Source organism: Ochotona princeps, chromosome 4, assembly GCF_030435755.1.
Source record: "Ochotona princeps isolate mOchPri1 chromosome 4, mOchPri1.hap1, whole genome shotgun sequence".
In the NCBI taxonomy this organism is placed as follows: Eukaryota; Metazoa; Chordata; class Mammalia; order Lagomorpha; family Ochotonidae; genus Ochotona; species Ochotona princeps.
In genome coordinates, this window is record NC_080835.1 from 57,392,902 (window position 1) to 57,420,301 (window position 27,400).

Below are 27,400 nucleotides of genomic sequence, written 5' to 3' on the forward strand. Positions count from 1 at the left end.
GAATGCTGATCTCCTGACGGGGTGGAAAGAGCGCGCTTGTGTGGGGTTGGGAGGAGAAGCCTGCAAAGATGGAGTCGGGCTGACTGGGATCCCACAGCTCGGAGACGCCGTAAGAAGCTGAATATAAGAAAAGACACTGCAGTACTCACGTTCAACAGCCTTTCCTTTGTGTGTTGTTCTCCTCGCCTCAGCCTCTGATGGATCAGGAAGCGGAAGTCAACTGCACAGCCTGGAGGGCTGGCTGTAGCGGGAGGAAGTGGGGGTAAGCAGGGAAGAAGCTGGCCCCTGCTCTTCACTCCCCCAACCCCCAGATCCAGCCAGAGCAGCCAGGATAAAAGGCCGCAAGGGAGAGGACCCTTAGGATAAGGAAAAGCCTACCTTGGGTGATGCATGGTGAGCCCCACTTTCAGGCACTGGAGACTCAGAGAAGGGCAGACACAGCCTCGCATGCCCTAAGCAGCTTACTTCTAAAACTAACTCCTCATGTGGACAAGGACCTGGTGGGCGGCAGGTGTGTGAGGGGGCATGAGCCCGGGAGGCAGGGCAAGTGCCTTCAGCTGGGCCTGAGGCTGCACATGGGAGAAGGCAAGCAGGTATAAGAGCCTGTGGCACACCTGAGGGCAGTTGTGCCACAGGGAGAGGAGCAAAGGAAAGACAGAGAAAGATCTTTCACCCGCTGGTTCATCCCCCCAATGGCCACAATGGCTGGTGCTGGGCCAGGCAGAGCAGGAAGCTGCTTCCGGGGTCTCCCCTTCCCAGGCATGTTATCAGCAAACTGGAGCAGGAATGGGATGTGGACTGGTGCTCTTAAGGGATGCCAGCCATGCAGACAGTGGCTTTTTGTGCTGTGCCACAGGACACAGTGCTGGCCCCCTGTGGGTTTTAGTAAACTCAGGGGTGACTGAGACTCAGGCCAAACTTGAGGGTGGTGTGAGGAGCCCTGGATTTCAGAGGGTTGGGGTTGGATGGGACTGGGAATGGAGGAGGGGCAGGAGGGGTTGATTGTGGAACCACGGGCTCCATGGCACCCTCTCTCGGAAGTGACCAGGACAGTCCCCACGGAGTGTATCGTAGGGGCATCTTCATTGTAGATGGAAACCCCATGGCTTGAGGCCAGGGAGGGGTGCAAAGGCTGTCTGGAAGATTGCTCACATGGTACATGTCAGTACCAGTTTCTGCATCTAATCTGGCTTGACATCTAAAACACTTTCCTCTTCACCACTGCTGTTACCTCCTGCTTGCACCTCATAGTTGGCAGCCATGTTTGGAGTGCCCCTGGTGGCCGAGGGTAGAAGCCAGGGCACTGATGGTGCCTCCGTGGGGAGGGATGAGCCTTCTGTAATTACTTCTGTCTTCAGAGGCAATTAATTGAATTTTCATAAGGTTCGCCATCACACCTGGGATCCTGGCTTAGCAAATGTGCTTTCCCGAGAGACCAGCTGTCGCCTCTGACTCCTATGCCTGCTAGGTTAAATGGGAAAAGAAGGGTGAGAAAAATGGTCTGCAGATTGTGACTGAAACTACCTAAGGAAAAAAAAAAAAGGAGCCCACTAAGAACATACAGGGAAGGAAACCCAAGGCCAAGCACGTTTTCTTTCTTTTGTTCTAATAATTCGTAAGCCAAGACACAAGCATTTATTTTCTGAGTGGGACTGGTTAGTTACACCCCTTGTGGAAGGCAGTGGCATCATGGGACTGGTCTCTCCCCATGGCGTCTGTCTCCCGTGTCAGCGAGGCCAGCAGCAGGGACAGGCTGTGATGTCACTGGCGCATCCAGCCACAGGGACCCTGCAGGTCTACATGCCCTCTGGAATCCCTCCGTAAGACAGCTGGGGCCTGGCATGAACTTGGCTGCTAGGCTCTCTTGCTGTGAGTCCAGCACCAGGCAGTGTAAACCTGGGGCACAGCTCTAGCTGGGTCAGGCAGGGGGAAGCTATTCCAAACAAAAGCTGCTAGACACATTTAAACACAAAATATTCTTTTATTTGTCAACGAAGGCTACACGGGGTCACTTCTGGTTTTTTTCTTTTTCTTTCTTTTTTTTTTTTTTTGTTTCTTTTTCTAGAAGGTATCTACATCTGCATTTATTTACAGCCTTGTTGGTATTTACACAGTCAAGAGTACAGTGTTAGAAACGCAAAAATGTTGAGAAAAAAACTTCTCAAAATTAGTTCCAGACTTCAGGAAAACGATTTCCACGTGGTAAGGCCAGAGTCCCCAGGGTGGCTGGTCCCGAGGCAGCTTGCTGCCCAAGGCCACTGGCTCTGAAGTTCTCAGAACAACGGGCAGGTGTGGACACATGGGATTCCAGTGCTGGGTGAATACAGGGCCGCTGCCAGGTTCCTGCCACTCCACTTCTGCCAGGGGAGCCGCAGCCTGCTCAGGGTCGCTCCTCCCTTGGCAGTTCACCCTCAGAAGAAATCACATTGTCTTGGGACTAGGAAGTCACCCAGTCTCTTGCCTTTGGCATTCCACAAGGATCAAGAAATGCAAACGGGCCCCTATGCAGGTCTCCCACTCCCCAACCATGGGGAGATCTTCCACATTCCTGACAGCTGAAGAGCTCGTTGCCGCAGCTGGCTGGAGCAGCCCGGGACACGAGGCTGGTTTTGAGAATGTAAAGGTTGGAGAGGATCGAGGCTCTGGCCTCTCCGTCACCTGAGCAATGAGTCTTTAAAATGAGTTTGCTGTTTTTGGAAGGTTAAACGCAAGGGTCCCCCAGACTACAAAGTTAAGTTCTTCTTTTTAAATCCCTTCCCCTCCAATAAAATATAGACAAGTGTATAAACTTGGCTGGGAAGGCGGTGCCTGTCACGGAAGAGGGCTGAGGGCAGGAGGGTGGAGGGGGTCTAGACCCAAGGAGATAGTGGCTTCTCTCCAGGACCCCTCAGGAGGCAGGTCCCTGGCCAGGAGGAGAAGCCACCTCCTAGGCTAGTGGCTGCTGTGAAGGAAGGAGAATAGACTTGGCTGTGGACAGTGGGTGATTGACAGCCCCAAAGCCGAGGTCCCTGTGGCGGGCCAGCAGGCCCACGTGCTGGCCATAGGCACGAGGCTGCATTCTATCGGGTCACCTCGAAAACTTTCTCTTTGCATAAAGGAAATCCCTGCCAACTAGAAAGGGGATACGTAAAAGTCACAGCTGCAAAGGTCCTTGATTGTTTTTTTTTTTTTTTTTAAATTACGATTCTCTGTTGTGTGCTCATAAAACACTGCCCAAGTGACGAGCTGGTCTCCAGCCGCATGCTGTATGCGTTCTTGGAACACACACACACACTCCCATGCCATTCTCACCTACTGGACGCTTCCTGAGGGGCTACTTCAAATCCTCCCTCCCTACAAGGAAATCAGGCACTGGTGTGGTCCTTGGGTTAGTTCTCAGGGACCAACTCTGAGATGAGGGTTAGGGGCTGGCTGCGTGGGGTTGCCTTGGCGTTCCTCCCTAGCCTTCTGTTGGGGTTGTTCCACCATTCCTTCCAAGAGCACATCCCATAAGACACAAAGTTGAAGATCCCAATGTCCTGTCCTAGGTGGTGGCAAAGGGGCTGAGGTGAGGGCCCCACCTGGCAGCTGTGGAGGGTAGCAGGTGGTAGAGGGGAGAAGGCAGAAATTGTTCTAAAAGAAATCTCTTTCTAGGGACAGAAGCCAAATATCCTGCAGAATTATGAGCCTGGGGCCAATTAGGGAGGGCTGGCCATTCTGATAAATGCACAGGTTTGAGCCTGGTGTGTGTCCAGAGGGACCAGGGCCATCATTGGAGATGAAAGGAACTTCGACTCACCCTCCCAGAACTGGGTCTATTGGCTTCAGTAGGAGATTAGACGGAGGGGAGGGCCCGGGTCACCTGCAGGTCCTAGTGAAAAGCCACTCAAGAGGACCAAAGTCAGACCAGCTCCAGGACAACAGAGGCAATGCTAAGCCCAGGTGCATGGTGCTGTCTGCCCCACGTTGAAACCCCTTCTTTAAGGTTTGGGGATGCTTGAAATTCTGCAGCCCACCATAGCTGGGTGTCATTGGTGCTCTGTAGCCTAGGAGAAACCTGAGATCCTTGCCGGTGCCCAACAATTCTCTGTGTTTTTGTTTCTTGGCAGATCACTGCTAATCCTTTGGGGACTGGGGATGGAGGGCCTGGGGGAAGGTGCAACAAGATGGTTCCCTTGGGACTACATGCTGTCTTTGACCTCCAAGTAGACATTCCCTAGTGGGTCTTGATCTATGGCAGGTGGCCTGGATGAGGCTGGTCAACTAGGCCAGCAGACAGGAGGAGGACTTACCCGAGAGTCCCATATATCAAGAGAACATTTTGAAAAGCTTAAGTCATTTTTGGATTTCAAAAAACAAAAACAAAAACCACTTGTGTTCTTCAGGCCAGAATGTTTTCCATGCCATCCAAGAGCCTTTGGTCATGCCAGGCGGGAGCACCGTGCATAGCTCGTGCTGTGTTCAGTGGGCACAAGAGGCACGGTGTCCTGCCCAGCATTGCATTTGATCCAGGCGTCCCGGGCCACCAGTGGACACACAGGCCAAGGCACACTGTTGTGGCAGTGTGACTTTTTATTTATTTATTTTTCCTTTTTGGAAACAGGAAGAGCACTTAGCGGAACACATCCTCTAATCCCAGTGGGATGACATAAGGCGAAATCTCCTCTCCCCTGGGGGAGCTTTGGTGGCCTCCCTCTGACAGGCAGAACCCAGACTACATGCTGCTCCATTCTCATGCAGTGAGAGACCTTCTTGGTTTCATTAACTCGTGTAATATTCTGAAGACTCCGTGAATAAGGCTATAAAGGTGCCATGAGCTTATCAGTCCAACAAGGTTTCCACGGGGAATAGCTCAGACTTGGAATTCATTTTCCACACTTAATGTAAATGTAACCCATAAAAGTTCCATTTTCTAAGAAGCTCAGCTCCAGAGGAAGCATTTGGCTTCTACCCATGTCTCCCAGAGCCTCCTGTGAGTGGGGGTGACGATGGCCAACAGGTGGATAACCCCGGACCAGAACTCTTACACAAGGAACTCCTGGGCCGTGTTGTGGCTCTCCCCTGTCCCCAAAACTACCCCAGTTAGCTGATGTGGCCTTGCCCTGGGCACGCCCTCCAGGTTTGTCCAGTGACACACACAGAGACAGCGGTGGCCTGGCCTCCTGGAACTGCCCAATCCTGCCAGGATGTGTCACGTTGGTTCTTTCCTCTTTTCTCCCGAGCCTTCCAGACATGTAGGCAGCAGGGGGAAGGGGACTTCTCCAGGGGGGAGTTGCTTGGAGACGCTTTGCAGAGAGGGGATGTTCCATGAGCTCCCCTACCTCCTGCTGCTGCCCCCTGAATAGGCAGGCTCCCAGAGATGTCAGGAGTTGCTCAGAAGGTGGCTTGGCACACCCCTTCCTCTCTTTGGCTGACTTTTTACTTGATGCATTTTTCCAGAATCAAAGGCCATTGGGACCTCTCTCTCTAGCTCTGCACCCCTGTTTTCTCATCAGTGGCCCCTTAGCAATGGAGGAAGACACCCAAAGCCATGGGGACAGGGCTTCCCCTGGGAAAGCAGGCTGGCACCCTGCCACCACTGCCATCCTTTGCCACAGTAGCGTCCCCAGCCCTGGACAGGGTGCCCAGAGCTGGTTCTCACTTCTGGCTTTGGGAGAGAGGAGGTGAGGAACAGGGCACAGCATGAAGAATCACTCAGTCATGGATGTCCTGGGGACGGTGAGGCTCCCAGCCCCAGGAGGTTCAATTACAGGATATGGGGCAGGGTGTGGAAGGGTTGGGTGGATGTCTGGAAGGACCCGGGAAACACTTCGTCTACCCCAGCATGGGAGTGGCACCGACAATGACACAGGATTTGCAGAAGGGGCAGGGGTCTCACCGAGCATCAACACAGAAAGCTTGGGCAGGAGGTGGGGGTAGCTTGATGGATGGCATCTTGAAACTCCCCTAGAGTCCTTTGGAGGTACAGCACCCGGAAATATAAATCCACCTTTTGTCTGCCAGAGCCCTGCCCAAGGGCCCTGGGTCCCTGGGCCTGTTTCCCTCAGAAGGGGTGCGGCATTGGCCCATGGGTTTCCACACCCTGCACTCCTGCCCAAAAAAGCAGAAAGGGCTGCACACAAGACGAGTCAGCACAGACTTTTGTGTCCCACATCACATGAGGGACCTCGGGACAGACGAGGGACACCCCCTCCTCCCAGAGATGTATCTCAGGAGAAATGGACCCCAAACAACAAGGAAGAATTCCTCAAGGAAAAAGGGGGACAAAAGACAATAGAGTTTTCATTGTGATCACACTACAGAAAAAAATACCTTCTGTTCTTTGCAAAAAAATGTGTGAAGGCCAAATTTGTGGTTTTTTTTTCTTTAAAAAAAAGGATGTTGCATGAATTACAATGCAACCAGTATCTTTTTTTTTTTTTTCATTTTCTGCACTTGTTAAAAAAATGTTTTGTTTTGTTTTTTTTCTTTTTTTTTTTTTTTGAGTACAACACAGTCAGGTACGCGGCCACAAAAGAGTAGCTGTCTTTGGCAAGAAGTCCAGGCCCTGGCCCTCTCTGTCACCTTCGGCCCATCTCGCTCTGTCTCATGAAGTGGATGTTGTTGGCGCTGTCGGACAGTTCTGGGTACTGTTCGACGGAGATGACGAAGAAACCGTCGTAGCCCTGTACCCGCCCCGTGTTCAGCACCTGCTGCTTCTCCCCCTCGGTCCAGGCCCGTAGGCCTTCCTCCCCATCCCGCAGTCGCTGCTGCTCACGGGCCCAGGCCTGGCGCACAGCCCTCTGCCGCGCCAGCTCCAGCACCCGCGCCTTCTCCTCGTCCACCGTCGTCCCGTAGCGGGTGTTCAGGCACAGTGCCCCGTACTGGAGCTGGATGTCTGTGTAGCGTCTAGTCCTACCATTGAGCATTGTGTTGATCTGGGACACGGTGACATTGACCCCATTCTCCAGGGTTCGCTGCCCCCCGCTGAGGCCCAGGATGGCCAGGTCGCCTTCAGAAGGCCCCGTTTTCACAAAGTAGTGAGTGTCCACGCCGCTGATGGTGAAGTGCAGGTTCTCTAGGTAGTGGGCGTTGTTCAGGATGGCAGCCACCCTCCGCCCATCTTCATTGGCCACGCTGATGATATCTGTGGTCACTCGGCCATCCTTCAGGGCAAACTTGACCCCCTTGCCAAAGACTGAGCCGCTGGAAGCAAATCTCTTGGTCTTGGGGCCCTGCTGGCAGCCGGTGATGCTGGAGCCATACAGCTGGTCGAAGCGTTCTAAGGTGACGAAGGCCTTGAGTTGCTTTTGCACTTCACACTGTACTCCGAGGATAGACTGATGAGGGAGGGGAGAGACAGAATGAGACAAAAAGGAAGAAACCCTGAGAATCAGCTGAGATAGCCAGATGAGCTCTTCACTCAGCGCTTGGCTGCCAGCTCCAGAGCTGACCACCGGCTGCCCACTCACCCCTTCCTCGCCCTCCCTTTAGACACTACCTGGGGACCATCTTCCTCTGTGCCAGGTCCTTTTCTGAACTCCCCAGGAATAATAACGATGAACCCAACCATTATCCTTGCTCTCAAAGAACTCAGCATTTAGCAGGGCAAGTTAGAGAGGATGACAGCAATTGCCATCGAGCGTGATCGCCGGTGGTCCGAGAGAGGTGACAGCAGTGACTCTCACTTGTATTTCTTGCCATTTATCTTGTTGGATCGTCACAATAACATTAGATGACAGGTGCACTTCTGTGGAGACTAATGCTCAAAGACGTCCCTGGCCCACACACAGCTGCTAACAAGTCAACCCAGCTCTGGTGGGCTGTTCCGGATGCTCAAGGCACGGAGGGAGCTCCGCCCAGAAGTAAAGGAGAAGGGTGGGAAGGGTGGGACTTGAGTACAGGCTTGTGCTTGAGCTGGGATCAGGAGGACCAAGGGGGGGGGGGTGATGCAGAGGGAGGAATGGCAGGATGCCATCAGAGCAAGAAGGCGACATGAGACAAATAGTGGTCATTTATACAAGGGGACCTAACAAAGTCCATGGAAAAGTCACATAAAAACTGCACGAATCAAGATATTTTTGTAATAAAAGAAACGTTTGTATCAAATTAAATATTTTAATAAGCTTATTTATTTGAAAGGTACACTGGCAAGGAGGTTGGGAGGGAGGGTGAGGGAAGAATCTTCCATGTACTGGCTCATTCCCCAAAGGCGCACAGTGATGGGGGCTGGGACAGGCTGATGCCAGAAGCCAGGAGCTCCATCTGTGTGTCCCATTCTGCTGGCAGGGACCTATCCGGCTCATGCCTTCCAGAGTGGGCACTAACAGGAAGGGTATGACTGGAAGCAGACCCCAGGCACTGTGACCTAGTGTGGGAGTCCCAAGCAGCGACTTCCCTGCTTTGCCACACATCCACCCTGAAACCTACCTTTAAAGTGTGTTTGCATGGACTTCACCCCCTTTTAGAAGCCCTCTCACCCTGTTCTACTGAGCCCCACTGTATTTACACCTGCTTTTCTAAGAGGGTCTCTGCCCCGCTGTGCCCCCCTGGGGCTTTGGTCTTCTCAGGGCTGAGGGTGCTCCACTAGGCTCCAGGGCCTTATCAGCAACTCAGAGAACTGGCTTTAGAAACAGACCTATCGGCTTCTTGCTGAAATTAAGTCCTCTTTATAATTAATAGAACCCTGTCTGTGAACAATTATTTCCTAGAGTTTCACAAAAGCTGGAGTGCTCAACAACAAAGATCTCCGATGCTTGCCAAGGGCAGAAATCAATAATTCATTGACAGGCGAGACTGGCAAACAGGCAGGCTGAGACGGGGCTGTGTGGGAGAGCAGGGGAAGGGAGCCTGGGGGCGGGGAGGAGGAGCCGCACTGTTGGCAGCAGCCCTTGCACGGAGGGAAGATGCTGGCAGGTCTGGGGCAGGCCCTGGGGTGGGGGCTGGGGAGTGTTGGAAAGAGGAGCCGTGCTGTGTGGCCTTGCAGGCTTGGGTACCTTTTGCTAGTTTGTAGCCTAGGGGCAATGATCTTCTTTCCTATAAGGTGATTGGGTGGGTACGTGTGTAGGGCGGAGGGGAACAGGCACCTAGCTCATCAGTGGCTATTTTTTCCTGCACCTGTGTGCTAGCTGGCATGAGTGGAGATCCAGGACTCAGTGTCTGGGGGCACATCCTCCAGTGGAGGGAAAGGCAAGGCAATGGGGAGAATACAGCATGGGGATGGCTCTGGCAGAGGCAGGCAGAACCCCCTGCTTTAGGGCGAGGGTGGGAGAAAGAGCCAGCCAGGCCGAGGGCTTTGGGAATCAGTCTGGAGTGAAGATCACCGGCAGCTTGTCACCTCCTCTCCTGCTCAGCCGGCTGGCCCAGAGCTGGTCTCTCTGCCTGATGCATCCCTGGTTCCCTAGGCACAGTTCAGGGTCTAGCCCAGAGTCAGTTCCTCTGGCAGAATTTGTTAATGGAATGGGGGCAGGGGAGGCAGCAATTCATGAACAAAGGATACCACAAGTGAGCAGGTGAGCTGATTGTTTTTAAGGACCTTTTCAGCCAGATGACACCAAGTTTTTGCATTAAGGGAGGTTGAGAGAAAGTAACTTCTTTTTGAGCACCTACAGCAGGCCAGGTACCGGACTTTGCAAGACAACACAGACTAATGACAGGGTTAGACCCGCTGCTCTAGCCTTGCCTTGTTACATAACACTATGAACACCTCTGGCACTTAATCTGTGAAATGGGAGCAGTAAGATCATGGGGAAATATTTGTGAACTACACGATGGAAAATCTTCTAATATGGAGAGCAACTGAGCAACTGTGAAACAGCCTTTGGCCAACACGCCAGAGGACTGTTGAGCTTGAGTGTTCCCAAAAAGCTGCGGCCACCCCTTCCCAGGATGTCTGAACCGCCCCCTCTTCCCAGGGTAGACTGTACCTTGCTGTTGTCCCACTCCTGTGTTTTCATCTGCGTGTGGACGAGCTCGTAGGATGGTTCCATGGCATCTGTGTCTGGCGGTGGATAGCCAGGGATCACGTTGTGCAGCTGGAATCCAAAGGTGAGCAGCCAGCTGTTGACATCTGGGCAGTGGAGAAGCAGAAAGACAACCCTGGAGTGAGTGTGTGGCCCTCGACGTGTCTTGGCCCATGGGAGTAGCCAGAGGTAGGCTGCAGTGAGTGCGAGGACCCGGACAGCTGCTGGTGGGACAGGCACTTTGCAAGATGGCCACATGCTGTTCCTATGGCCCTGGGACCTAGGAACTCCCACCTGGGGATATACCTGATGGACAGGAAACACGAGATCCTGGCCTTCTTGACTCCTCTTCCTGTCTTATGCCATCCCCTGGATTCTCCAGCCACTTCTGCCCCCATTATCAATAGGGGACAAAGGATAGTCAGTGACTGACTTTACCTAAATAACAAACTTCCCTGACATAGTAGACAAAGCCACTGGCCATTGCCTGGGATTCTGGCATCCCATATGGGCATGGCTCCTCCACTTTGCATCTGTCTCCCTGCCAGTACACCTGGGAAAGCAGTGGAAGTTGGAAGTGATTGGAGCCTTGCACAATGTGGAAGACCTGGAAGAAGCTCCTGACTTTGGCCTGGTCCAGCTCTGGCCAGTGAGGCCATCTGGGGAGTGAATCAGTACATAGAAGAGCTCTCTCTCTCCTCTCTCCTGGCTCCTGACTTGGGTCTGCCTCAGACCTGGCCATTGTAATCTTTTGAGGAGTGAATCAGTGGTTAGAAGACCCCTTTCCCTGTCTCTCCCTCTCTGTTTGTTACATTAAAAAAATATTAATACTTTTGAAAAAAGGGCCAATAGTGTACACACTGCAGCTGTGCAGACTCAATTCTGTCTTCCCTTTGTACTCATGTAATTTTAGCTGATTCCATCTGGATCACGTGACGTAGGTCCAGCCAATCGGTGCAGTCTATCTCTCAGCCCTAGTGATTGCTCCATGTGACCTGTGCCGATTCAGCTGCATGTCTCAGAACACTTGAATACATTTTTACAAGATAAGATTTTGTTTTATTTTATGTTCGCTGCTATTGTTTGATGTGAATGAGGCTACATGCAGCCTATACAGAAGATAGCTGGTATGGTGGTCTAGAGGTTTCTTAATAGAGATTCAAATCTTTTATGTTACAACTTGACTATTCATACAAAAAATCTCTATTTTCCTCATTACAGCTTTTCAAACAGTGGGGTATAATCTACTATGCAGTCAACTGACTTTCTGCTATGAGTAGCATTTTTATTGAAATTGCACTAAGGAAATAGGAAGTTACCTCAGAACGTTTGCAAAAAATAGAATTAAAAGATAAATTCATTTTGGTACAAACACTTTTGAAATCCACTTTTTTTAAGTCATGAAAGTTTTCTTTAATCTTTTTGAAGCCCTCATTGTACTGCTTTCACAAATTTGTACCAAAAGGAACTTTCTGTTTCTTTAAAAATACTGTTGAAACACAGAAGAGAAAATGATACAGAGAGAGAGAATTTTCCATCTTTTGGTTCACCTCACAATAGCCAGGGCTGGACCAAGCCGAAGCCAGGAGCCAGGTATTCCATTCTGGTCTCCCACCTGGGTGACTGGGACCCAAGTTCTTCAGCCATCACCTGCTGCCTTTCAGGATACACATTAGCAGAGGCTAGAATTGGCAGTAAAGCCAGGGCTTGCACTCAGGCCCTCTGATAGGGATGTGTCATCCCAAACAGTGTCTAAACTACTACGCCCTTAAACTTCTCTTCTAATTCCATTTCCTTTCATTTTTTTTATAGTGCCCTCACATGAGTATATCACATGTAAGTACTTCCTGTCAATCTTTTGTTTTACAGTCTTACTTTACTTCAGTGATGGAAAAATCATTTTTAAAAAATCTTTTATAAAATTTATTTTTATGTATTTGAAAGGCAGAGCCACAAAGAGGGAAAGAGATCTTCCATCCACTGGCTCACTCCTCAGATGGACACAATGGCTGGGGCTGATACAGGTTTAAGCCAGGAACCTGGGATTCCAGCTGGGTGTTTGGAAGCAGAGCCGACAGGACACAAAACAGTACTCTGGTATGGGACTGCCAGTAACTTACTATGCCACAATGCCAGCGCCTCCATTTTTTGGTGATGATGGAGGTCATCATTAAAGAAATGTGGGAAAAGCTGTCTGGGGGTGTCAACCCCCTGCCTGACTGCCCTATACATCCTCAGCCTGGGGCTGGCCTGCAGAGGTAAAGAATAATTCACTATTTGCTGGATTTAACCAATGAGAACATAAAACTTAAACAGCACAGGGACCTGTGGGCGCTTTGTGAAAAACTGGCATTCAAGAGCCCTGGCTTGGCGTCTGCTCCAAAGCCTCATTTGTGTGACACTGGGCATACCCCTCACAGGTAGGAGGCTCCACAGCTGCCTCTATAGAACGAAGATGATGATGATCTCCCAGGGCTGTCGTGAAGTTTCAATGCAACCCCGTCTGCCAAGTGCCTGGCACAGCACGTTGAGTCACGCATGGCAGTGCTATTCTGCAGGGAGACCATATGTCCACAGTGGGAAGTGAAGAAAAAGTGGGGAGGGAGTAATAATATTTTGGCAAGCTGCAACTTTTTGGGGGGGGGTATAAAAGTACATTTCCTACTGCATCTTTTTTTTTTCAGCTGCAGTCACCTGCCAAGGCATCTCACAGGAAACTCACTGAAGAGTGAGGCAGGGGCCATGCTTAACGCAGACAGACGTAATGGAAATGTCATCTCAATCTGTCAGGTTTTTCTGGAGCTAGCAGCCAAGCCGAGCTCGGCAGACACTGTGAAACATCGTCACCGTCTTCATGTTTACCTCTCGGCCTGAGTATGTTTCCATCACACCTGAGCACCACCACCTTGCTCTCCCTTCTCCCCCATGCTTCAGTCCCCTGCTCCTCATGTTTGACAACCTGGAATTCTTCCCTGAACAAGAATCGTCCTACTGCTGCCAGCACACACAGTCCCACACAGCTTGGGACTCACAAAGCCACATCCAAGAGGGTACTCCTTTGAGTGACACACGCTGCTGGCTCTGGGCTTATGCATGCGCTGTTCCCACTCACCGTCATGCTTTACTCTTGACACTGGATGACCATCGCTAATGGGTGGCCTATGGTCAGCTGCTCAGAGATGCCATCCCAGAAGCCCCTGGACAGAGTCTTAGTGCCTAAGGCCTGGCTGCTGCCAAACTCTGTGATCCCACTCATTCTGGACAGTGTTGGCTGGTCCCTGCTCTTGCACCTGGAATTCCTGGAGGAGATGGCTCAGCTTTCTCTCCCCACTGCCTCCAAACATGGCTGCACAGAGGAGGCCCTCGGGGAAATGAAGAGGTCTGACACTGAACAGGTGGCAGGAGCACTGTGTCACAGGGCATATGAACATGGAAGCAGCCAGGCACCTGCCACAAATGCTCATATGTAAAAAGACCCCTAGCCACTCTCACTCTTTAAAAATAGATTGTGGTTCTTACTTATTTTCATTTTATTCAAAAGGCAAAGAGAAAAAGAGACAGACAGGCAGAGAGACACATGGAGAGAGAGAGAGAGAGAGAGAGAGAGAGAGAGAGAGAGAGAGAGTTCTTCTGCTTGTTTATTTCCTGAATACCTGCACCACCTTGGGCTGTGCCAAGCTGAAGCATTCCATCCGAGAGAGAGAGAGAGAGAGAGAGAGAGAGAGAGAGAGAGAGAGAGAGTGAGTTCTTCTGCTTGTTTATTTCCTGAATACCTGCACCACCTTGGGCTGTGCCAAGCTGAAGCATTCCATCCAATCTCCCATGCAGATGACAGGAACCCAGGTACCCCAGACATTTCCTGCTGTTCTCAGAGTGTACATTATCAGGAAGCTGGATCAAACGCAGACTAACCCAGGACTCAAACGAGTCTCTCTTACCTGGGATAAAGGTGTCCCTAAACAGTGATGTCAATGCTGTGCCAAACATTCACATCTCCTCCTCTCCAGAATTCCTCTGTGGCTAACCTTGGAATAGTTGCTGGCTGGGAGGATCTGACTGTTAGAGACTTCTCTGCTTATGGCACCTAACGGGCACTTTATATTCTGGTTAGTTTCACAGGAGAGGAAGGCAAAGCTTGCTTCTTAAACCACAGGGTAAGGGACAGGGAGCCCGCAGAGCAGGCACCATGCTGGGCTTCTTACTGGAGGCCTCTGACTCCACACCCTCATCCCTGCCACCATCCTGCTGGCCTGGCACTTGTTCCTCTTTGTCCCATCACTTCTTGGCTCTGCCAAGCCCACTCCCTGTACTCTTTGGACTGAATACTGTCGGTCTCCCATTGTACTTCAGCTCTTGACTTCTCAGCTATGTACTTGTCTCCAGGTTTTGTTTTTTTTGTATTTTAGGGGTTGCTCCAGGGCTTCTAATATGCATATTTCATGTATCAGAGTCAAGGTGAGAATCTGAGTTTTAAGATCAGGAACTGGAATTTGGGACAATTGAATAATGACTAACATATCATATTTTAGAAATAGTGGATCCTACACTCGGTCCTGTCTGACACCAGTGTCTGAATTTCCAATCATCACAAACCATTATTTTTATTTATCTATTTGATCTGTGTCTTAACCCAACTTTTCAGGAGTTCATGGCCAGTTCAATCTCTAAGTCAGGGACTCCTAAAGGGGGGTATTACAATTTCATGGTGAAAAAACGAAAGTTAGTCTAGTAAGTCTGAGAAACAGTAAATATAGCAAACAGCTCTTGTTATTATAGGACTTCTCAGAGCCTTCCAGAAACGGAAATGTTTTGTGAAAATTTAAAAATGGCAACAACAGTCCCACCAAATACATTTCATGCCAGGGTCATTTTTTTTTCTCCTCCTGGAGTATTTGCTGAATCCATGATTTTTCAAGCACATACTAGAGAATTCTGTTCTTGGGAAAGGCTGATGTTTCCCAACACCCCAAACCACCTTTCTCCAGGCAGAGGTCCCATCAGACAGCTGGTGCCATCAGGCAGCTCTCCCTACCCCCAGTCCTGAGGGTGCCCCACTGCTGCTCACCTGTCATAAAGCACTTGATATCCTGGGAATTGCTGATAGGGTTGTTGTTTTTGAACATGTAGAGGTTGAAGGGCATGATGTTGCTGCTGCTCAGGTGCTTCCACAGCTCGTGGTCCGGGCTGGTCCAGCGTCCAGCCAGCACGTCGTAGTCTCGGCGGCCCATGTGCACGAGCTTGGTGAGTGGATCGTAGAGACCGCCGTGGTAGCCGATGATGATCTGGAAGTGGGGGTTGGTGTCCATGTAGATCTCCCCGTAGGCTGTGTACAGGATCTGCTTGATCATCAGCCCCGTGCCGCTGAAGACTGCAAGGGGGGTCCCGATGTTGTCGCAAGCAATGTAAAACTCATCGCCGCTGCTCAGCTCCATGGCAAAGAGGTGACCCTGTAGGTCATAGTAGAGTGAGGTGATCTCTGAGCTGGAGTGGTTGTAGAGGTGGGTGACCTTAGTGGGGTTCGTCAGGTCTGCATAGAAGAACTGCAGATGGTGGCTGTGGCTGCTCTTGCTGGACACCCGGCGGCCCAGGCCATCGTAGCGGTACCTTACGCTCCAGCCGCTGGCCCGGTTGTAGGCCTTCATCAGCAGACCTGCTGAATTGTACTCGAAGACATCGCCACCCCGCTGCCTCAGGAAGCCATCTTCATCCATCTTGTACTGCACATCACCTAGCCTGGTGATGCGGTCCCGGAGGTCATACCGCAGTGGGGTGAGTCGGGCACTGTTGCCCGGGCTCAGCAGGTGCAGGTTTCCGTTGAGGTCATAGCTGTAGCGCCAGAGTGGTTTGTCATTGATGGAGACTGTCTGCAGCTGCCCATCGGCATCATACTCGTAGGAGTAGCGGGTGGTGTTTGCGTAGGGTCCCACCTTTAGCTCCTTCTTCACCACCCGCCCCATGTTGTCATACTGGACAGTCATCCAGTACATGAGTGAGCGGAAGATCTCATACTGCACCTCCTTCATCCGGCCATAAGCATCGAAGTGCTTTGTGTGGGTCATAACTGCTGTGGTGATGATCTGGTTGATGTCATAGTAGATGACCCCGAATTTCCCAAACTGCTCTGTCTTGCCAGACACGTCATCATAGCGGTAGAGGTCGATGGGCAGTGGTGTCTCATTGATCACAGCCTGCATGCTTGTCACCCGGAAGCTATTGTCATAGTTGTAGTCGAAGCGGGCATTGACCATGCCCTCCTCGGTGAAGCGGAAGATCTGCCGGTCGATCAGGGGCCCGATCTGCCGGTAGCGGATGGTGCAGGTGAAGCCCTCGTTCTGCAGGTTGATGGTCTTCAGCATGCCCGCTGTCTCATCATAGGTGAAGCTTACCTTGGTGGTGTCGTATAGGGTCTCAGCCAGCTTTGACAGTTTCCCATACTTGTAGATCACCCTGCGGCCGGTGCCCAGGTAGAAGGTGTGGAGCAGGTGCCCATCCTCTGTGAAGTCCTGGATGACCGAGGCATTGCCCTCGGGGGGCTGGTAGATGTTCCTGTAGTAACCCACGGAGCGGATGGTCTCCAGTGTCTGCCGGGCCACATTGGGCATTGTCACGGATGACAGGCGGTCATTCTTGTCAAACTCGAAGATATACTGTCGCTGGCTGTGCAGCAGCAGCACCATGGACTGCAGGGCGAGGAGAAGCATGAGGTGAGTGAGGCAGGAAAGGCCTATGTGTGTGAGTCATGTCCCAGCCAGAGCTTCCCACACCAGTGCACCATAGGAGGCTGCCAATGGGGCCAGAAGGAGGTCTGCTCTCTCTCCTTGGCATTGGACCACTAAGGCCCTCTGCCAGCCCTGGGGTGGGGCAGGTTGTGATGACAGGCATGGGAAAGCCTGGTTTATAACAACGGGTTCATTGCATGGCCTTGGGAAGATGCTTTCTCTCCCTGGGTTTGGTTATTCACAGTGCTGGATGACCTCCAGGGTCTCCCTTTCCTCTCCTTCCCCTCTTTCTCTTTCCCTTTCTCTCTTTTTGTCTCAGCACCACCACAGAGCATCACTCTCCAAGAGCCTTACCCAGCACAAGGGAGGGCAGACCTACACACAGCAAACAGAGTCTCAGTCCTGGGCAGGTGCCCAGATGCAAGTCAGCAGAGACCAAACCTTGGGGCATCAGGCCTCAAAGTACCATGCTGCTGTCTGGGGCTGACCTGTAGTTTGAGGTTGTCTCTGATCCTCAGCTTTCCCAGCTTCTGAGATGAAATGAACCCTGTCCTGAAGAAGGGATGCACTAAGCCCACACCCCACACTGAAGACTCAGGGTTAAGCACCTCCCCTCATAAGTACCAATCTCTGGACTCCAAGTCCTGTTCTGCAAGTTTGTTTGTATTTGGGCCTGATATCACCTCCATCCTAACAGGCAGGACTATTGTGCCACCTGCCACACCATCACCAAGGTTTATTCAGATGGCTGCCTGGGAACCCTGGGCCCTCCATGGCAGATTTTTCCAGAACATTTCCAGCTGGGGAAAACACAGATCAGATCCACTCCACTGAGGTGGCCTGGCCCCAGCTATGGGTTGAGTCACCATGATGAACCTGTGTGGCAAGGCAAGCGATGGAAGGAGATGGCCACTTGCCTTCTCCAAGTATGTGTAGCTCCATGTCTTCCCATCGGCAAAGATCCTGGATGTGATGCGGCCCGCCTGGTCATATTCCATTCTCTCCGACATGATGCCCCGTTGGATGCCGGCAATGTGGCCCCCAGGGGAGTATGTGACATTGACACCATTCAACCTGCTGCTTGGCGACCAAAGGCTGGGCCGCCCTGCCTGGTCATACAGGATCCGAAGCGTGAACTTGCGGTGGTCATCATAGATCTTCTCTGTGCGTGTCACACGGTCGAAGTCCAGGGACAGGAGGTTCCGGTTGTGAACCTGGAGAGAGCAATAAGGGGAGAAAGAGAAAATTAGTTTGTAGATTGACCATCAGAGTTGAATGGCTTGTGTGGCTCTCAGCTGAACCCAACACCTCTTGAATAGAGACAAGAGCACTGACAGACAGGGGTTTGAGTTCTGGCTCTGTCATTTGTCAGCTGCTTCATCTGTAAGGTGGGAAGAGTAATACCGTTCACACAGGGCTGTGAGGAGGACACTGGCAACGCAGGTGTTGTGCAAGCAAATCATAGCTGAGACTCAAGAGGGTCTGTGTGATCCAGCTGTGGGATCCTTCTCGCAATAACACAGACAAGAAGGCAGATGCCGGCTCACCTGCTCGGCACCTCACTCACCTATTCTGAGACAGACACTGTGAATACTTGACATCAGGGAGACCAAACCCAGGGACATGAAGGTATTTACTCTGGGTCTTCTGGTTGTTGTGTGACCAAGGCTGGCCTCGGAGCTCACGATGGCAACAGGTCAACACACAGGGGTCCTTAGGGCCAGCCACGCATTTCTGGGGGCTCTGAACTTTCTCTGCCCTGGGATGCTCTTCTGCCTCCCTCTACTCTTGGAACATCTTCCTTTTCCCAGAGGCTCTAGGCAAGGAGGCAGGGTAGGGGGCAGGGGCACTGGAGTCTGGGGTGGCTGCTCTGGCTGTGGATTTACTGCTGGCTTTGGGGGACCTTGTGCGCACCTCCAGGATGGGCAGCTCCTTGAGGAGCCTCTACCTGCACTGCTAGGTCAGGACACAACTCAATTTCTTTGCAATCCAAAATGACAGGTTTCCACAGGGCCAGCAGGAAGCCAGGGCTGTCACATTTCAATATGCAAATACAACTCAGGGGCCTGTGGCTGTGTTCAGTAGTGCACCTCTGGCACTAGCAGCTGGCAAACACTGCCTGCTACCCTGAAGCAAAAACACGGATCTTCTCTCATTGGTGCCTTTTGGGGGGATGTAGGCATATTATTTTCCACTATCCACTGGTTAAAAATTGTAATTTTTTAAAAAAAGATTCATTTATTTTTTATTGGAAAGGCAGATACACAGAGAGAAGGAGAGGCAGACAAGAAGATCTTCCATCCAATGGTTCACTCCCCAAGTGGCCACAATGGCTGGAACTGAGCCAATCTGAAGCCAGGAGCCTGGAGCTTCTTCCGGGTCTCCCACATGGTCGCAGGGTCCCAAGGCTTTAGGCCGTCCTCGACTGCTTTCCCAGGCCACAAGCAGGGAGCTAGATGGGAAGCGGGGCAGCTGGGATTAGACCTGATTCCCTATGGGATCCTGGCATGTTCAAGGCAAGGACTTTAGCCACTAGGCCACTGCGCCAGGCCCTAAAAATTGTAATTTTAAAAACTATTTATTTATTTTGAAAGCCAAAGCTAGAGAGGACTATCTTCCATCTGTTGGTTTATTCCTCAGATGACTGTGATGGTCAGCACTTCTGTGCCATGGAAAAACCAGGAGCCAGAAGCTTCTTTCAGGTCTCCCATGTGAGTGGCATGGTTCCCAAAGGACTTGGGTCATCCTCCTCCGTTTTGTCCAGGCACATTAACAAGGAGCTGGATTGGAAGTACAGCAGCTGGGACGCAAACTGCTGCCTGTATGCAATGCTGGTATCACAGGTGGTAGTTTTGCCACAATGCTGATACTCACTGGTTAAATCTGACAAGCAGTAAAGAAGGTCCAAGAGGTAAGCAGAGAATTAAAGTCATGTGACGCAGAACGGCACGTGAAGCTGGAAGTAATGGAAGGCCTTCTGGGGCCCTGTGTGGTAAGCAAGAACAAAAGGGCCCAGGCCCAGGAATTGTCCTAGGTGACCTTGGGTAGCGCCCCTCTTTCTCAGAGTCTCATCTTCTTCCTCTGGAAAGTCATAGAATTGTAAGCACCTGAGAAACTGAAATGCTTTACATAGCAGGGGACTGGGCCCGGAGAAGGTCCCGGATCAATGACTGCAATCAGTGCCTTTAAATGGCAGTCAGCGATCAAGTTCATTCCTGGAGGCAGCGAGGGACGAGTGTCTCCCCTGCCCTGCTCCCCGGGCATTCTCTGAGGCTTTGAAAATGAGGATTTCTAACGACGGTGTTGAGATGACGTTGGCCTGGTTATAATCAGGTTGTCTTCCCTCGGGTAATCAAACACAACTGCAGAAGCACAAACAGCATGTGGCAGATAATTCTCATGAAAACTCAGAGCCGTGGCAGCCTGAAGCTATGTTCTTTGCAGACAAGGGCAAAGGGAGAGCCAGGGGCTGCACTAACTATACAGTACCAGCGGTCTTGGTACAGTGGTTTCGGCAGGTCCCCTGATACCTCCCCTGAAGGTGGCGCCTGCTGCCCCTCTGGTGTACCCTCTGTGGTAAAAATTAATAAAATTGAATTAAGCAGCTCACTGGGGACTCGCCTAATGCTTCCTGTGTTTGGCAGTGGCGGCAATGAGATTATTTTACATCTTTCTTTATTAAAACAGAAAAAAAGTTCCTAGCCATATAAAAAATGAGCTCCATTAGTGGGAGGCATACTCGGCTAACGTTCTAATTCCACACTCTGCCACCATGGGTGGCCATTTATTTTGGGAGGACGTGGAGATGTGGCCAGCCGACTAGCACACCATCCATCTTGGGGAGCCAGGACAGGGACCAATTAAAGTCTGGGAAACTCGGGCTCTGATGCACCTGGCAGAGCGGAAATCCTCCATCATCCTTCTGGGAATCGGTGGCTGGGCACCTGCAGCTGACAGCCCCAGGCAAGGGTTCCAAAGGGTTTATGAGGTTTCTGCAGGGGAGCCTGAGGCTCAGAGAAGGCGCTCAAGGCTACACACGTGACCCAGCAGGAGTGCAAGCCAGCTCCCAGCTCCCAGTGAGCATCCTGCCTTCTGGAGTGTGGAGAATCTAGACAGGGCATTTAGCAAGGCCATAGAGGACAGAGACGACCAGCCCTTCCCCTGGGAGCTCAAGGGAGGCTGTTTCCCAAACTCTAGGCTGTTCAGCAAACACAGCCAGCCTGGTTTTCCAGGTTCTAGTTGTGTGGCATTGGATAAGATGCTTCCTGTGTCTTTGTCTGTAGCGGATCTATTTTCTTGTCTTCTACACTGATTAGCATTATCTTTTCTGGACTTAGGTTGCCTTGTATGTAAAGCAGGAGCTTATATGAATTCTATGTGGAAGGGGAAAGAACTCCAGGGAGCCGGCTGTGCTGCTGTGAGGGTATCTCTTCAGCTGTGATCCGACTCAGTTCCGTGTTGTTTCTCAGCTCAGTGAGGGCCCACTGGGCACCTGATGTCTGCAGGATCTGGCATCATTAGCCATAGTATTTACTCCTCCTGTTACCTGCCCTTTCGTAGCTGGAGGCAAAGGAATCAGGGCATAGGGCCAGACATTGTGGTGTGCTTGTTAAGCTGCCACCTGTAGTACCCACGTCCCATATGGATGTTCTACTTCTGATCCAGCTCCCTGCTAAATATCCAGAAAAACCAACAGAAGATGGTCCAAGTGCTTGGGTCCCTGCACCCATGTGGGATTCCTAGATAGAGTTCCAGGTTCTTGGTTTAGGCTTGGCCCAGTCCCAGCCATTGTGACCATATGGGAAGTGACCCAGTGGATGGAAGATCTCTTCTACGTAACTTTGCTTTAAAAAAAAAAACATTAAAAAAAATTTAAAATACCAGAAAAGAGTCTGGGCAGCAGGCCCCAGGGCAGAGGCCACTGTCCACAGGAACATGAGCAATGAGGCATAGGATGTGCAGTTTCAGGTAGGCTAGGGTCCAGACCCAGGCAGGGCTCAGGGCCCAGGTAGCTCAGCTGGAGGCTGGGGCAGCTTAGCCTTGGGGGCAGCAGGGCAGCACTCCCACAACCAGAGCACCTGCACTCAGGCTTGCAGTGCGGGAGGCTTTATGTCTTCCTTGTCCTGGTAACAACCTGGTGGCACTGGGCTGTTCTCCCTGTTGTGAAGTGGGGCTTGAAGATGGCTGACTTGCCCAAGTTCTCCTCAGGATGACCAGGAACACGAGGATACTTGGCTCAGACTCGGCTGACCTAGGAGCCAGCAATGTTTTCAGTGATGAAAACTACAAAGATTTGCCCAGGCTGTCATGGCCTGGGCTTCAGGGGCCCACTTCTCTGGAGGACACGGAGACCCCAGGCAGAGGCTGGGAAGCAGAGCACATTTCTCCTGGCCCTCCCTCAGCGCCCCAGGATGCGGTAGCCTCCAGGAGACCTGCTTACCCGCAGCCGGCGCCCGAAGACAGTGACCTGGCCCCGAGCCTGCTCCTTGCGCTGCCGCCACTCCACGAGGTTGAGGCCGTTGTCAATGGGCAGGGTGACGTTCCTCTTGCCCACAGTGGGGTTCACGGTGCCCGCCAGCAGGTGGGGCTCCGTCTGCAGTGCCACCTCCATGCCATTGGCCAGCAGCAGCCGCAGGGAGCCATCCGCCCCAATGTAGTAGCTGTTTCGCACTTGGTCTGGGGGACAGGAGAGGCATATGCTGCTCAGGAGGTACAGGGATGGAAGCACTGATGGACCGAAGTGTTGTCCATTCCAACTATAGAACAAATCATTACCCCTCAAGAAGACTTGGAAAGTCCAAAGGTAATTCCCAAAGTTTGTAGAAAAAGAATCATAGGACAAGTGGATTTGGATGCATCAATTCAGACCCATGCCTTTTTTCCCCCCATAAGACACATTTTCCATGAACTGTTTGATGATCCCTGGTATCTGGAGGTTATCTATAACCTCAGTACTTGCAAATTTCTTGGAAGTATTTTCTTTTTTAATTTACAGATTTTAGGATATTTCCCAATGCAGTTCTAGTTTAATGCAGTTGTTTATGGAGTATCCCACTAGTCATTGTATTTTAGCGCCTCATTAAATATTTTGCATAAATGCATTTTCATAACTGTAATATACTATATTTAAGCAAGCTTCAAATAGATTACTCAGTTTCTAGTTTTTCACATTCACAACCAACAGTACAGGTAAACACACTAAGTGAGAGAATCAGCCACGCAGACCACCTGTTTCACAAGTCCATTTACATGATGTGTCAAGAACAGGCCAATTTACAGAGACAGAAAGTAGATTACTGGCTGTCAAGTGCAAGGGGGATGTGGAGGGCTGGTGTGGAATTCCTTCCTGGGGTCATACAAAGGGTCCAGAATGAGACAGTGGTGCTGGCTGTACAACTTGGTAAACATACTAGATGTCATTGAGCAGTACAGTGTGTGACTATATCTAAATCCAAATAGTTTTAAAAAGTTAATGTTTGCATTTTGGATTATTTAACCAAAATAGACCTGTGAGAGGATTATCAGAGTCAAGGACTGAATGATTTTAAAGTTGTCAATAGATTCTAGGGTAATAAAGGCACAAAAATAGCCCCATTTGTAGTTATTGGCAGAATGCCTCCCAAATAAAATCAAAGAATCATATATATATATATATATAATCATAATCTTTCTGTATATATAATCATCACCCTATATATGTGTATATATACATATATATAGACATACTTTAAAAAATATGTATGATTTAAAAATGTTTTAAATATTTCAATTGTATCTTTACCCAGAAGAGACTACTGGGGACTAAAGTGAATTCCACCTGTGAAGTGTCCATGGAGTCCTCTTCTGGAGTCTCTATGTTTGCCTCTGATCTCTTCTATCATGCTGCCTCACCACTCCCTTTGTCTGCACTGCCCCTCACTCAGGTCCTTCCTCTGAGGCCTTGTTTAAACATCACCTCTTTCTAGATGCTTCTCTGTTCTTCTGGGCAAAAAACAGGCTGCCCCGTCTGCTCCCCAGCTGTAACAGGGGTCTCACTGGTGGCCTTGTAGTGACGGGCATGAATGAACACATTCTCAGATATGTGAATGCTGACTGCACAGGAATCCAAATGACAGCTGCTGGGGCCAGGTTCTGTGGGCTCAGGTCCTGGTGCTCAGACCATGGCCATGTTTTTATTCTATCTGCCTCTGCTGCTTCATCTGTGCACTGGGGAATCACAGCTGTGCTTTTGCACAATGACTTCCTATAGCGATGCCTGAGACTTGAGTGGGAAAATAGAAACCCAGAGCTGCCAGCATTGCTTGGCTCACAGGAAACGTGATGTCAAAGTTAGCTCACACTATCTGCATGTGCTTGGCACCATGCTAGTTGCTGTCACATGTGCTTGTCGCTGTGTCTCTTCTGCCTGCATCCCCAGTCTACACACCTGCTGCCTTGAGCCTTTCCAGTACCCATCATGGTCTTTTAACACAGCAATATCCTCATTTCCTTAGATTAACAGTTCAAAGAGTGGGCCACAGAGCTGATTCAGACCCCAAATCCCTTTAGTTGTGACTTGGGACATGCTCCTGATCTTGCATTGCCCTCACGTGGGAAACAGATATAGGAACAACACTGGTCTCATAGGCTTGCTGTGACAATTCAATCTGTGTGTGAATGTAAGATGCTAAGCATACACTTTATAGTTAGTAAGTGTCCCCAAATATTAGCGATTACTGTTGCTATAATTGCATGTGTTCAGCAAATATTTGCTGGATTGAACTAGATACGCAGTAAGGTAGCAGCTTTCATGAGAAATGATCACCAAACCTTCCCTGCTCGAATGGTTCAACCTGGCTCCTCTCTCATTCTTCCCTCCCCTCTGTCTCTTTCTACCTCCCCACCTTGCACATATACACTGAACTCTAAAATCTGCTTCAAACTGCCATGCATTATTCACCAGCAATCGCTTTTGCTTCTTTTGAAGAAAGAGCTTGGGTCACTTTCTCTCTCTGAGCCGCTCCTCGCTGAATCCACACGTGTTCATTACTGGGGCCTGTGGATGCAGCAGTGTTGCCAGAACCCCATGCCCAACGGCACCTGTTTAATGTGATCTGTGACTTCCCATGGGCGCCACTTATTAGCAGTCACTCCTTATGACTTCCCATGGTTTAGCTCTAAGACGAAGCCAAAGAGCTTTCTCCAAAGACTCTGCTGAGGGGGCTGCAGAACTTAGCATCCAGGCCTGGTACATGAGAAGATTAGGGGACTTGGCAGAGGTACCAGGTGGTGGAGGGGGAAAGCAGCTCCTGTGCTTGCTGGCTCCAAGATGGCCTTTCCCTTTTCCACTTCTTAATGGCTATGAAATTGGCTGGTGTCTGACAATCCATGGGTGTGTTTCAAGTACTCTGTCTTTTTTCCTGTATTTCAAAAGCTGTTATTAAACTGACAGCACACTCTAAAACTGAGGGATGTGGTCCTTTGGGATTAAAAAAATGCTGTCTGAATAGCACAGCCTGCAGCAACCTTTGAGAGAAAGGCTTGTAACCAGCAGAGTGCACGGGTGAGGATGTTCTTGAACCCCAGGGAAGAAAGCAGGGAAATGGGTGACACTGCTGTCCTTGGCCAGGCAGGATCCTGCTGGCTGGGAATTGGCACCTGGGTTTGGCAAAGACCCCCAGATTCCTGAAGCACATCCCAGTCTACTCCTGAATGTGCCTGGTGGAGACGGTACCTCAGGACCGAGGTTCTCTTCCTGGGAACCCCATTATTCTTTGAGTAATCTGGAAGGCAGAGGACTACATAAGGGTATACAAGTGGTGGTGGGTAAAAATGTACATTTGTTTCTTATGGCAAATCAAACAGCTTGCTGGTTAAGCTGACAAGTACATATTGAGCAGTATTATGGGCCTGGCCCATGCTGGTCTCTTTACCTGTGTGGGCCAATCAGATGACCTGAACATTGTATGGAGGCAGAACTATGGTGGGCAGAGGTAGGGTGTTCAAAAAGTTAATGGAAAATCAACTGATGAAGAAACCTGCATGAGTTTCAAGTCTTGGGCACCAATGTACACTTACATTTTTATTCTACTTTTTTGTGAACATTTTGAAGCTTCCTCATGATTGCTATACTGTATTGTTTAGGGAATAATGACAGGAAAGAAATGTTTGCACATATTCAATACAGGCACTCGTTGTTTGAGCGTTTTCTGTCTGTGGTTGCTGGAATCTGTGGCTACAGCACCAGCAGATAGAGTGCTGATTTTGTGAAATGCCCACGTGGAATCAGCCCCATTTTGCAGATGTAGAAACTGAGGTTGAGGAAAAGAGGAATGGCTCCACACAAGGCACCCTGGGAGGAACCTGTGCCAGAGAAGTCCCAGGGCTCTCTACCCAGATCCCTGTTCTTCACACTGCCCACACAGTTTCTCACACCTTTAGTTTGCTTTTTTTTTTTTTTTTTTTTTTTCTGGAGAAGAAGAGTTAGTAAGTCCCCTCATGGGAGGAAATTGGGAGCCATGCTGGGTGCTGTGGTGGCAGTCAGAACTAGAACTGGGCATGCTGGTTTCCAGCCCCATCTCCTGCACTGACTATTCTGGGGCGAAGCCTTCAGGAGTGCAAGGAGCCACCTGGAGAATGGGAAACATCAGGCAGTGGCGATGGCTTTGTTCTAGGTTACTGAATCTGCCTGTGTCATCTTGCTATGTCCCCAAAGGACAACGGAGGCAGACAGTTCATAATAAGATGTCATCACAATGATTGACCCAATGTTGAAAGAGCTACCCATAGCAGGGATGATGTGGAAGCAGAGAGCAAGCCTTCCCTGTGGAATCCACGGGGGGCATCAGGAGGGCCCCATCCTTCCTCTTTGCCAGGCTCTATCCCAGCATGCACACTCAGCCTTTAGAATGGCAGGATCATCTGGCTTAGCAGCTAAGGGTTCTCTCTCCTTTGTCCTTATGATAATGGGACAGGACAATGAAGTATTGCACTGAAGCTTCTAGAAAGAACTCCTTGAAACATGCTGATGGTGTTATAATACAGAGCAAAAGCAGGTGTGATGCCTGTCTGTTTAGGGGCTGAATTCCAGGGCTATCCTCCTCCAAAGGTGTCCCTCCACCTCCCCTACCCTTGGTCCCCACCTTCAAGGTCCCATGTGCCTTACCTTGCAGCAGTGTGTAAAAGGCCCCTGAGGCTGACAGGTTGGTAGTGATGGTGACGTCATCCTTGCTGGAAGTTTCTACTTGGACGTGCACAGAGCTGTCTGTATCACTTCGGAAACTGCTCACCTGGCCAGTAGGGAAGGTCACATTTGTCAAGCGGCCAAAGCTGTCATACCTGGAAATCAAGGGGGGAGCACTGAGTGACTGCAATGGAAAGGTGCCACGGCAGGATGCCGGCACATTCTGCCGTAGATTCGTGTGCTCTACTCTTTCTTGGTCGGGTTCTTACTCCCTGTCTCCTGCATCACCTGCTTCGCGGCACACAGAGTTTGCACAGTCTGACTCACCTGCTGAATCCCCACAGCAGGAACACGGTTCACCCCTGGTAGTCTCTCCGGACTGGATTATTGCAAGAAGCCTGTGAAGGGGTCCCGTGTCTGCACATGAGCATTCCCCTGGAGCAAGGGGAGGAGGGGAGTGAGATGGCAGTGGTCTATGATGAGACCACCCACCCAGAACCTCTGCGTGAGGGTCTGAAGGTGGGTCTCCCCAGAAGTTATGTATTCAAACTTCAATACAGTCTGCAAACTCCCTCAGAACTTCTGATAGAGGCTTTTAT

At 50.6% G+C, this 27,400-nt stretch overlaps 1 protein-coding gene across 1 annotated transcript in view; it reads right to left on the bottom strand.

The window, feature by feature from the left end:
- Nucleotides 1-6,244: 6,244 nt before the first annotated feature.
- The window catches only part of TENM4 (teneurin transmembrane protein 4), a 686,631-nt gene continuing 665,475 nt past the window's right edge, over nt 6,245-27,400 (bottom strand). The window contains 6 exon segments of the mRNA XM_004589844.2: nt 6,245-7,298; nt 9,885-10,027; nt 14,986-16,600; nt 17,557-17,853; nt 22,080-22,315; nt 26,784-26,956. Coding sequence (XP_004589901.2) covers nt 6,540-7,298; nt 9,885-10,027; nt 14,986-16,600; nt 17,557-17,853; nt 22,080-22,315; nt 26,784-26,956 — 3,223 coding nt within the window. The 3' untranslated portion in view covers nt 6,245-6,539.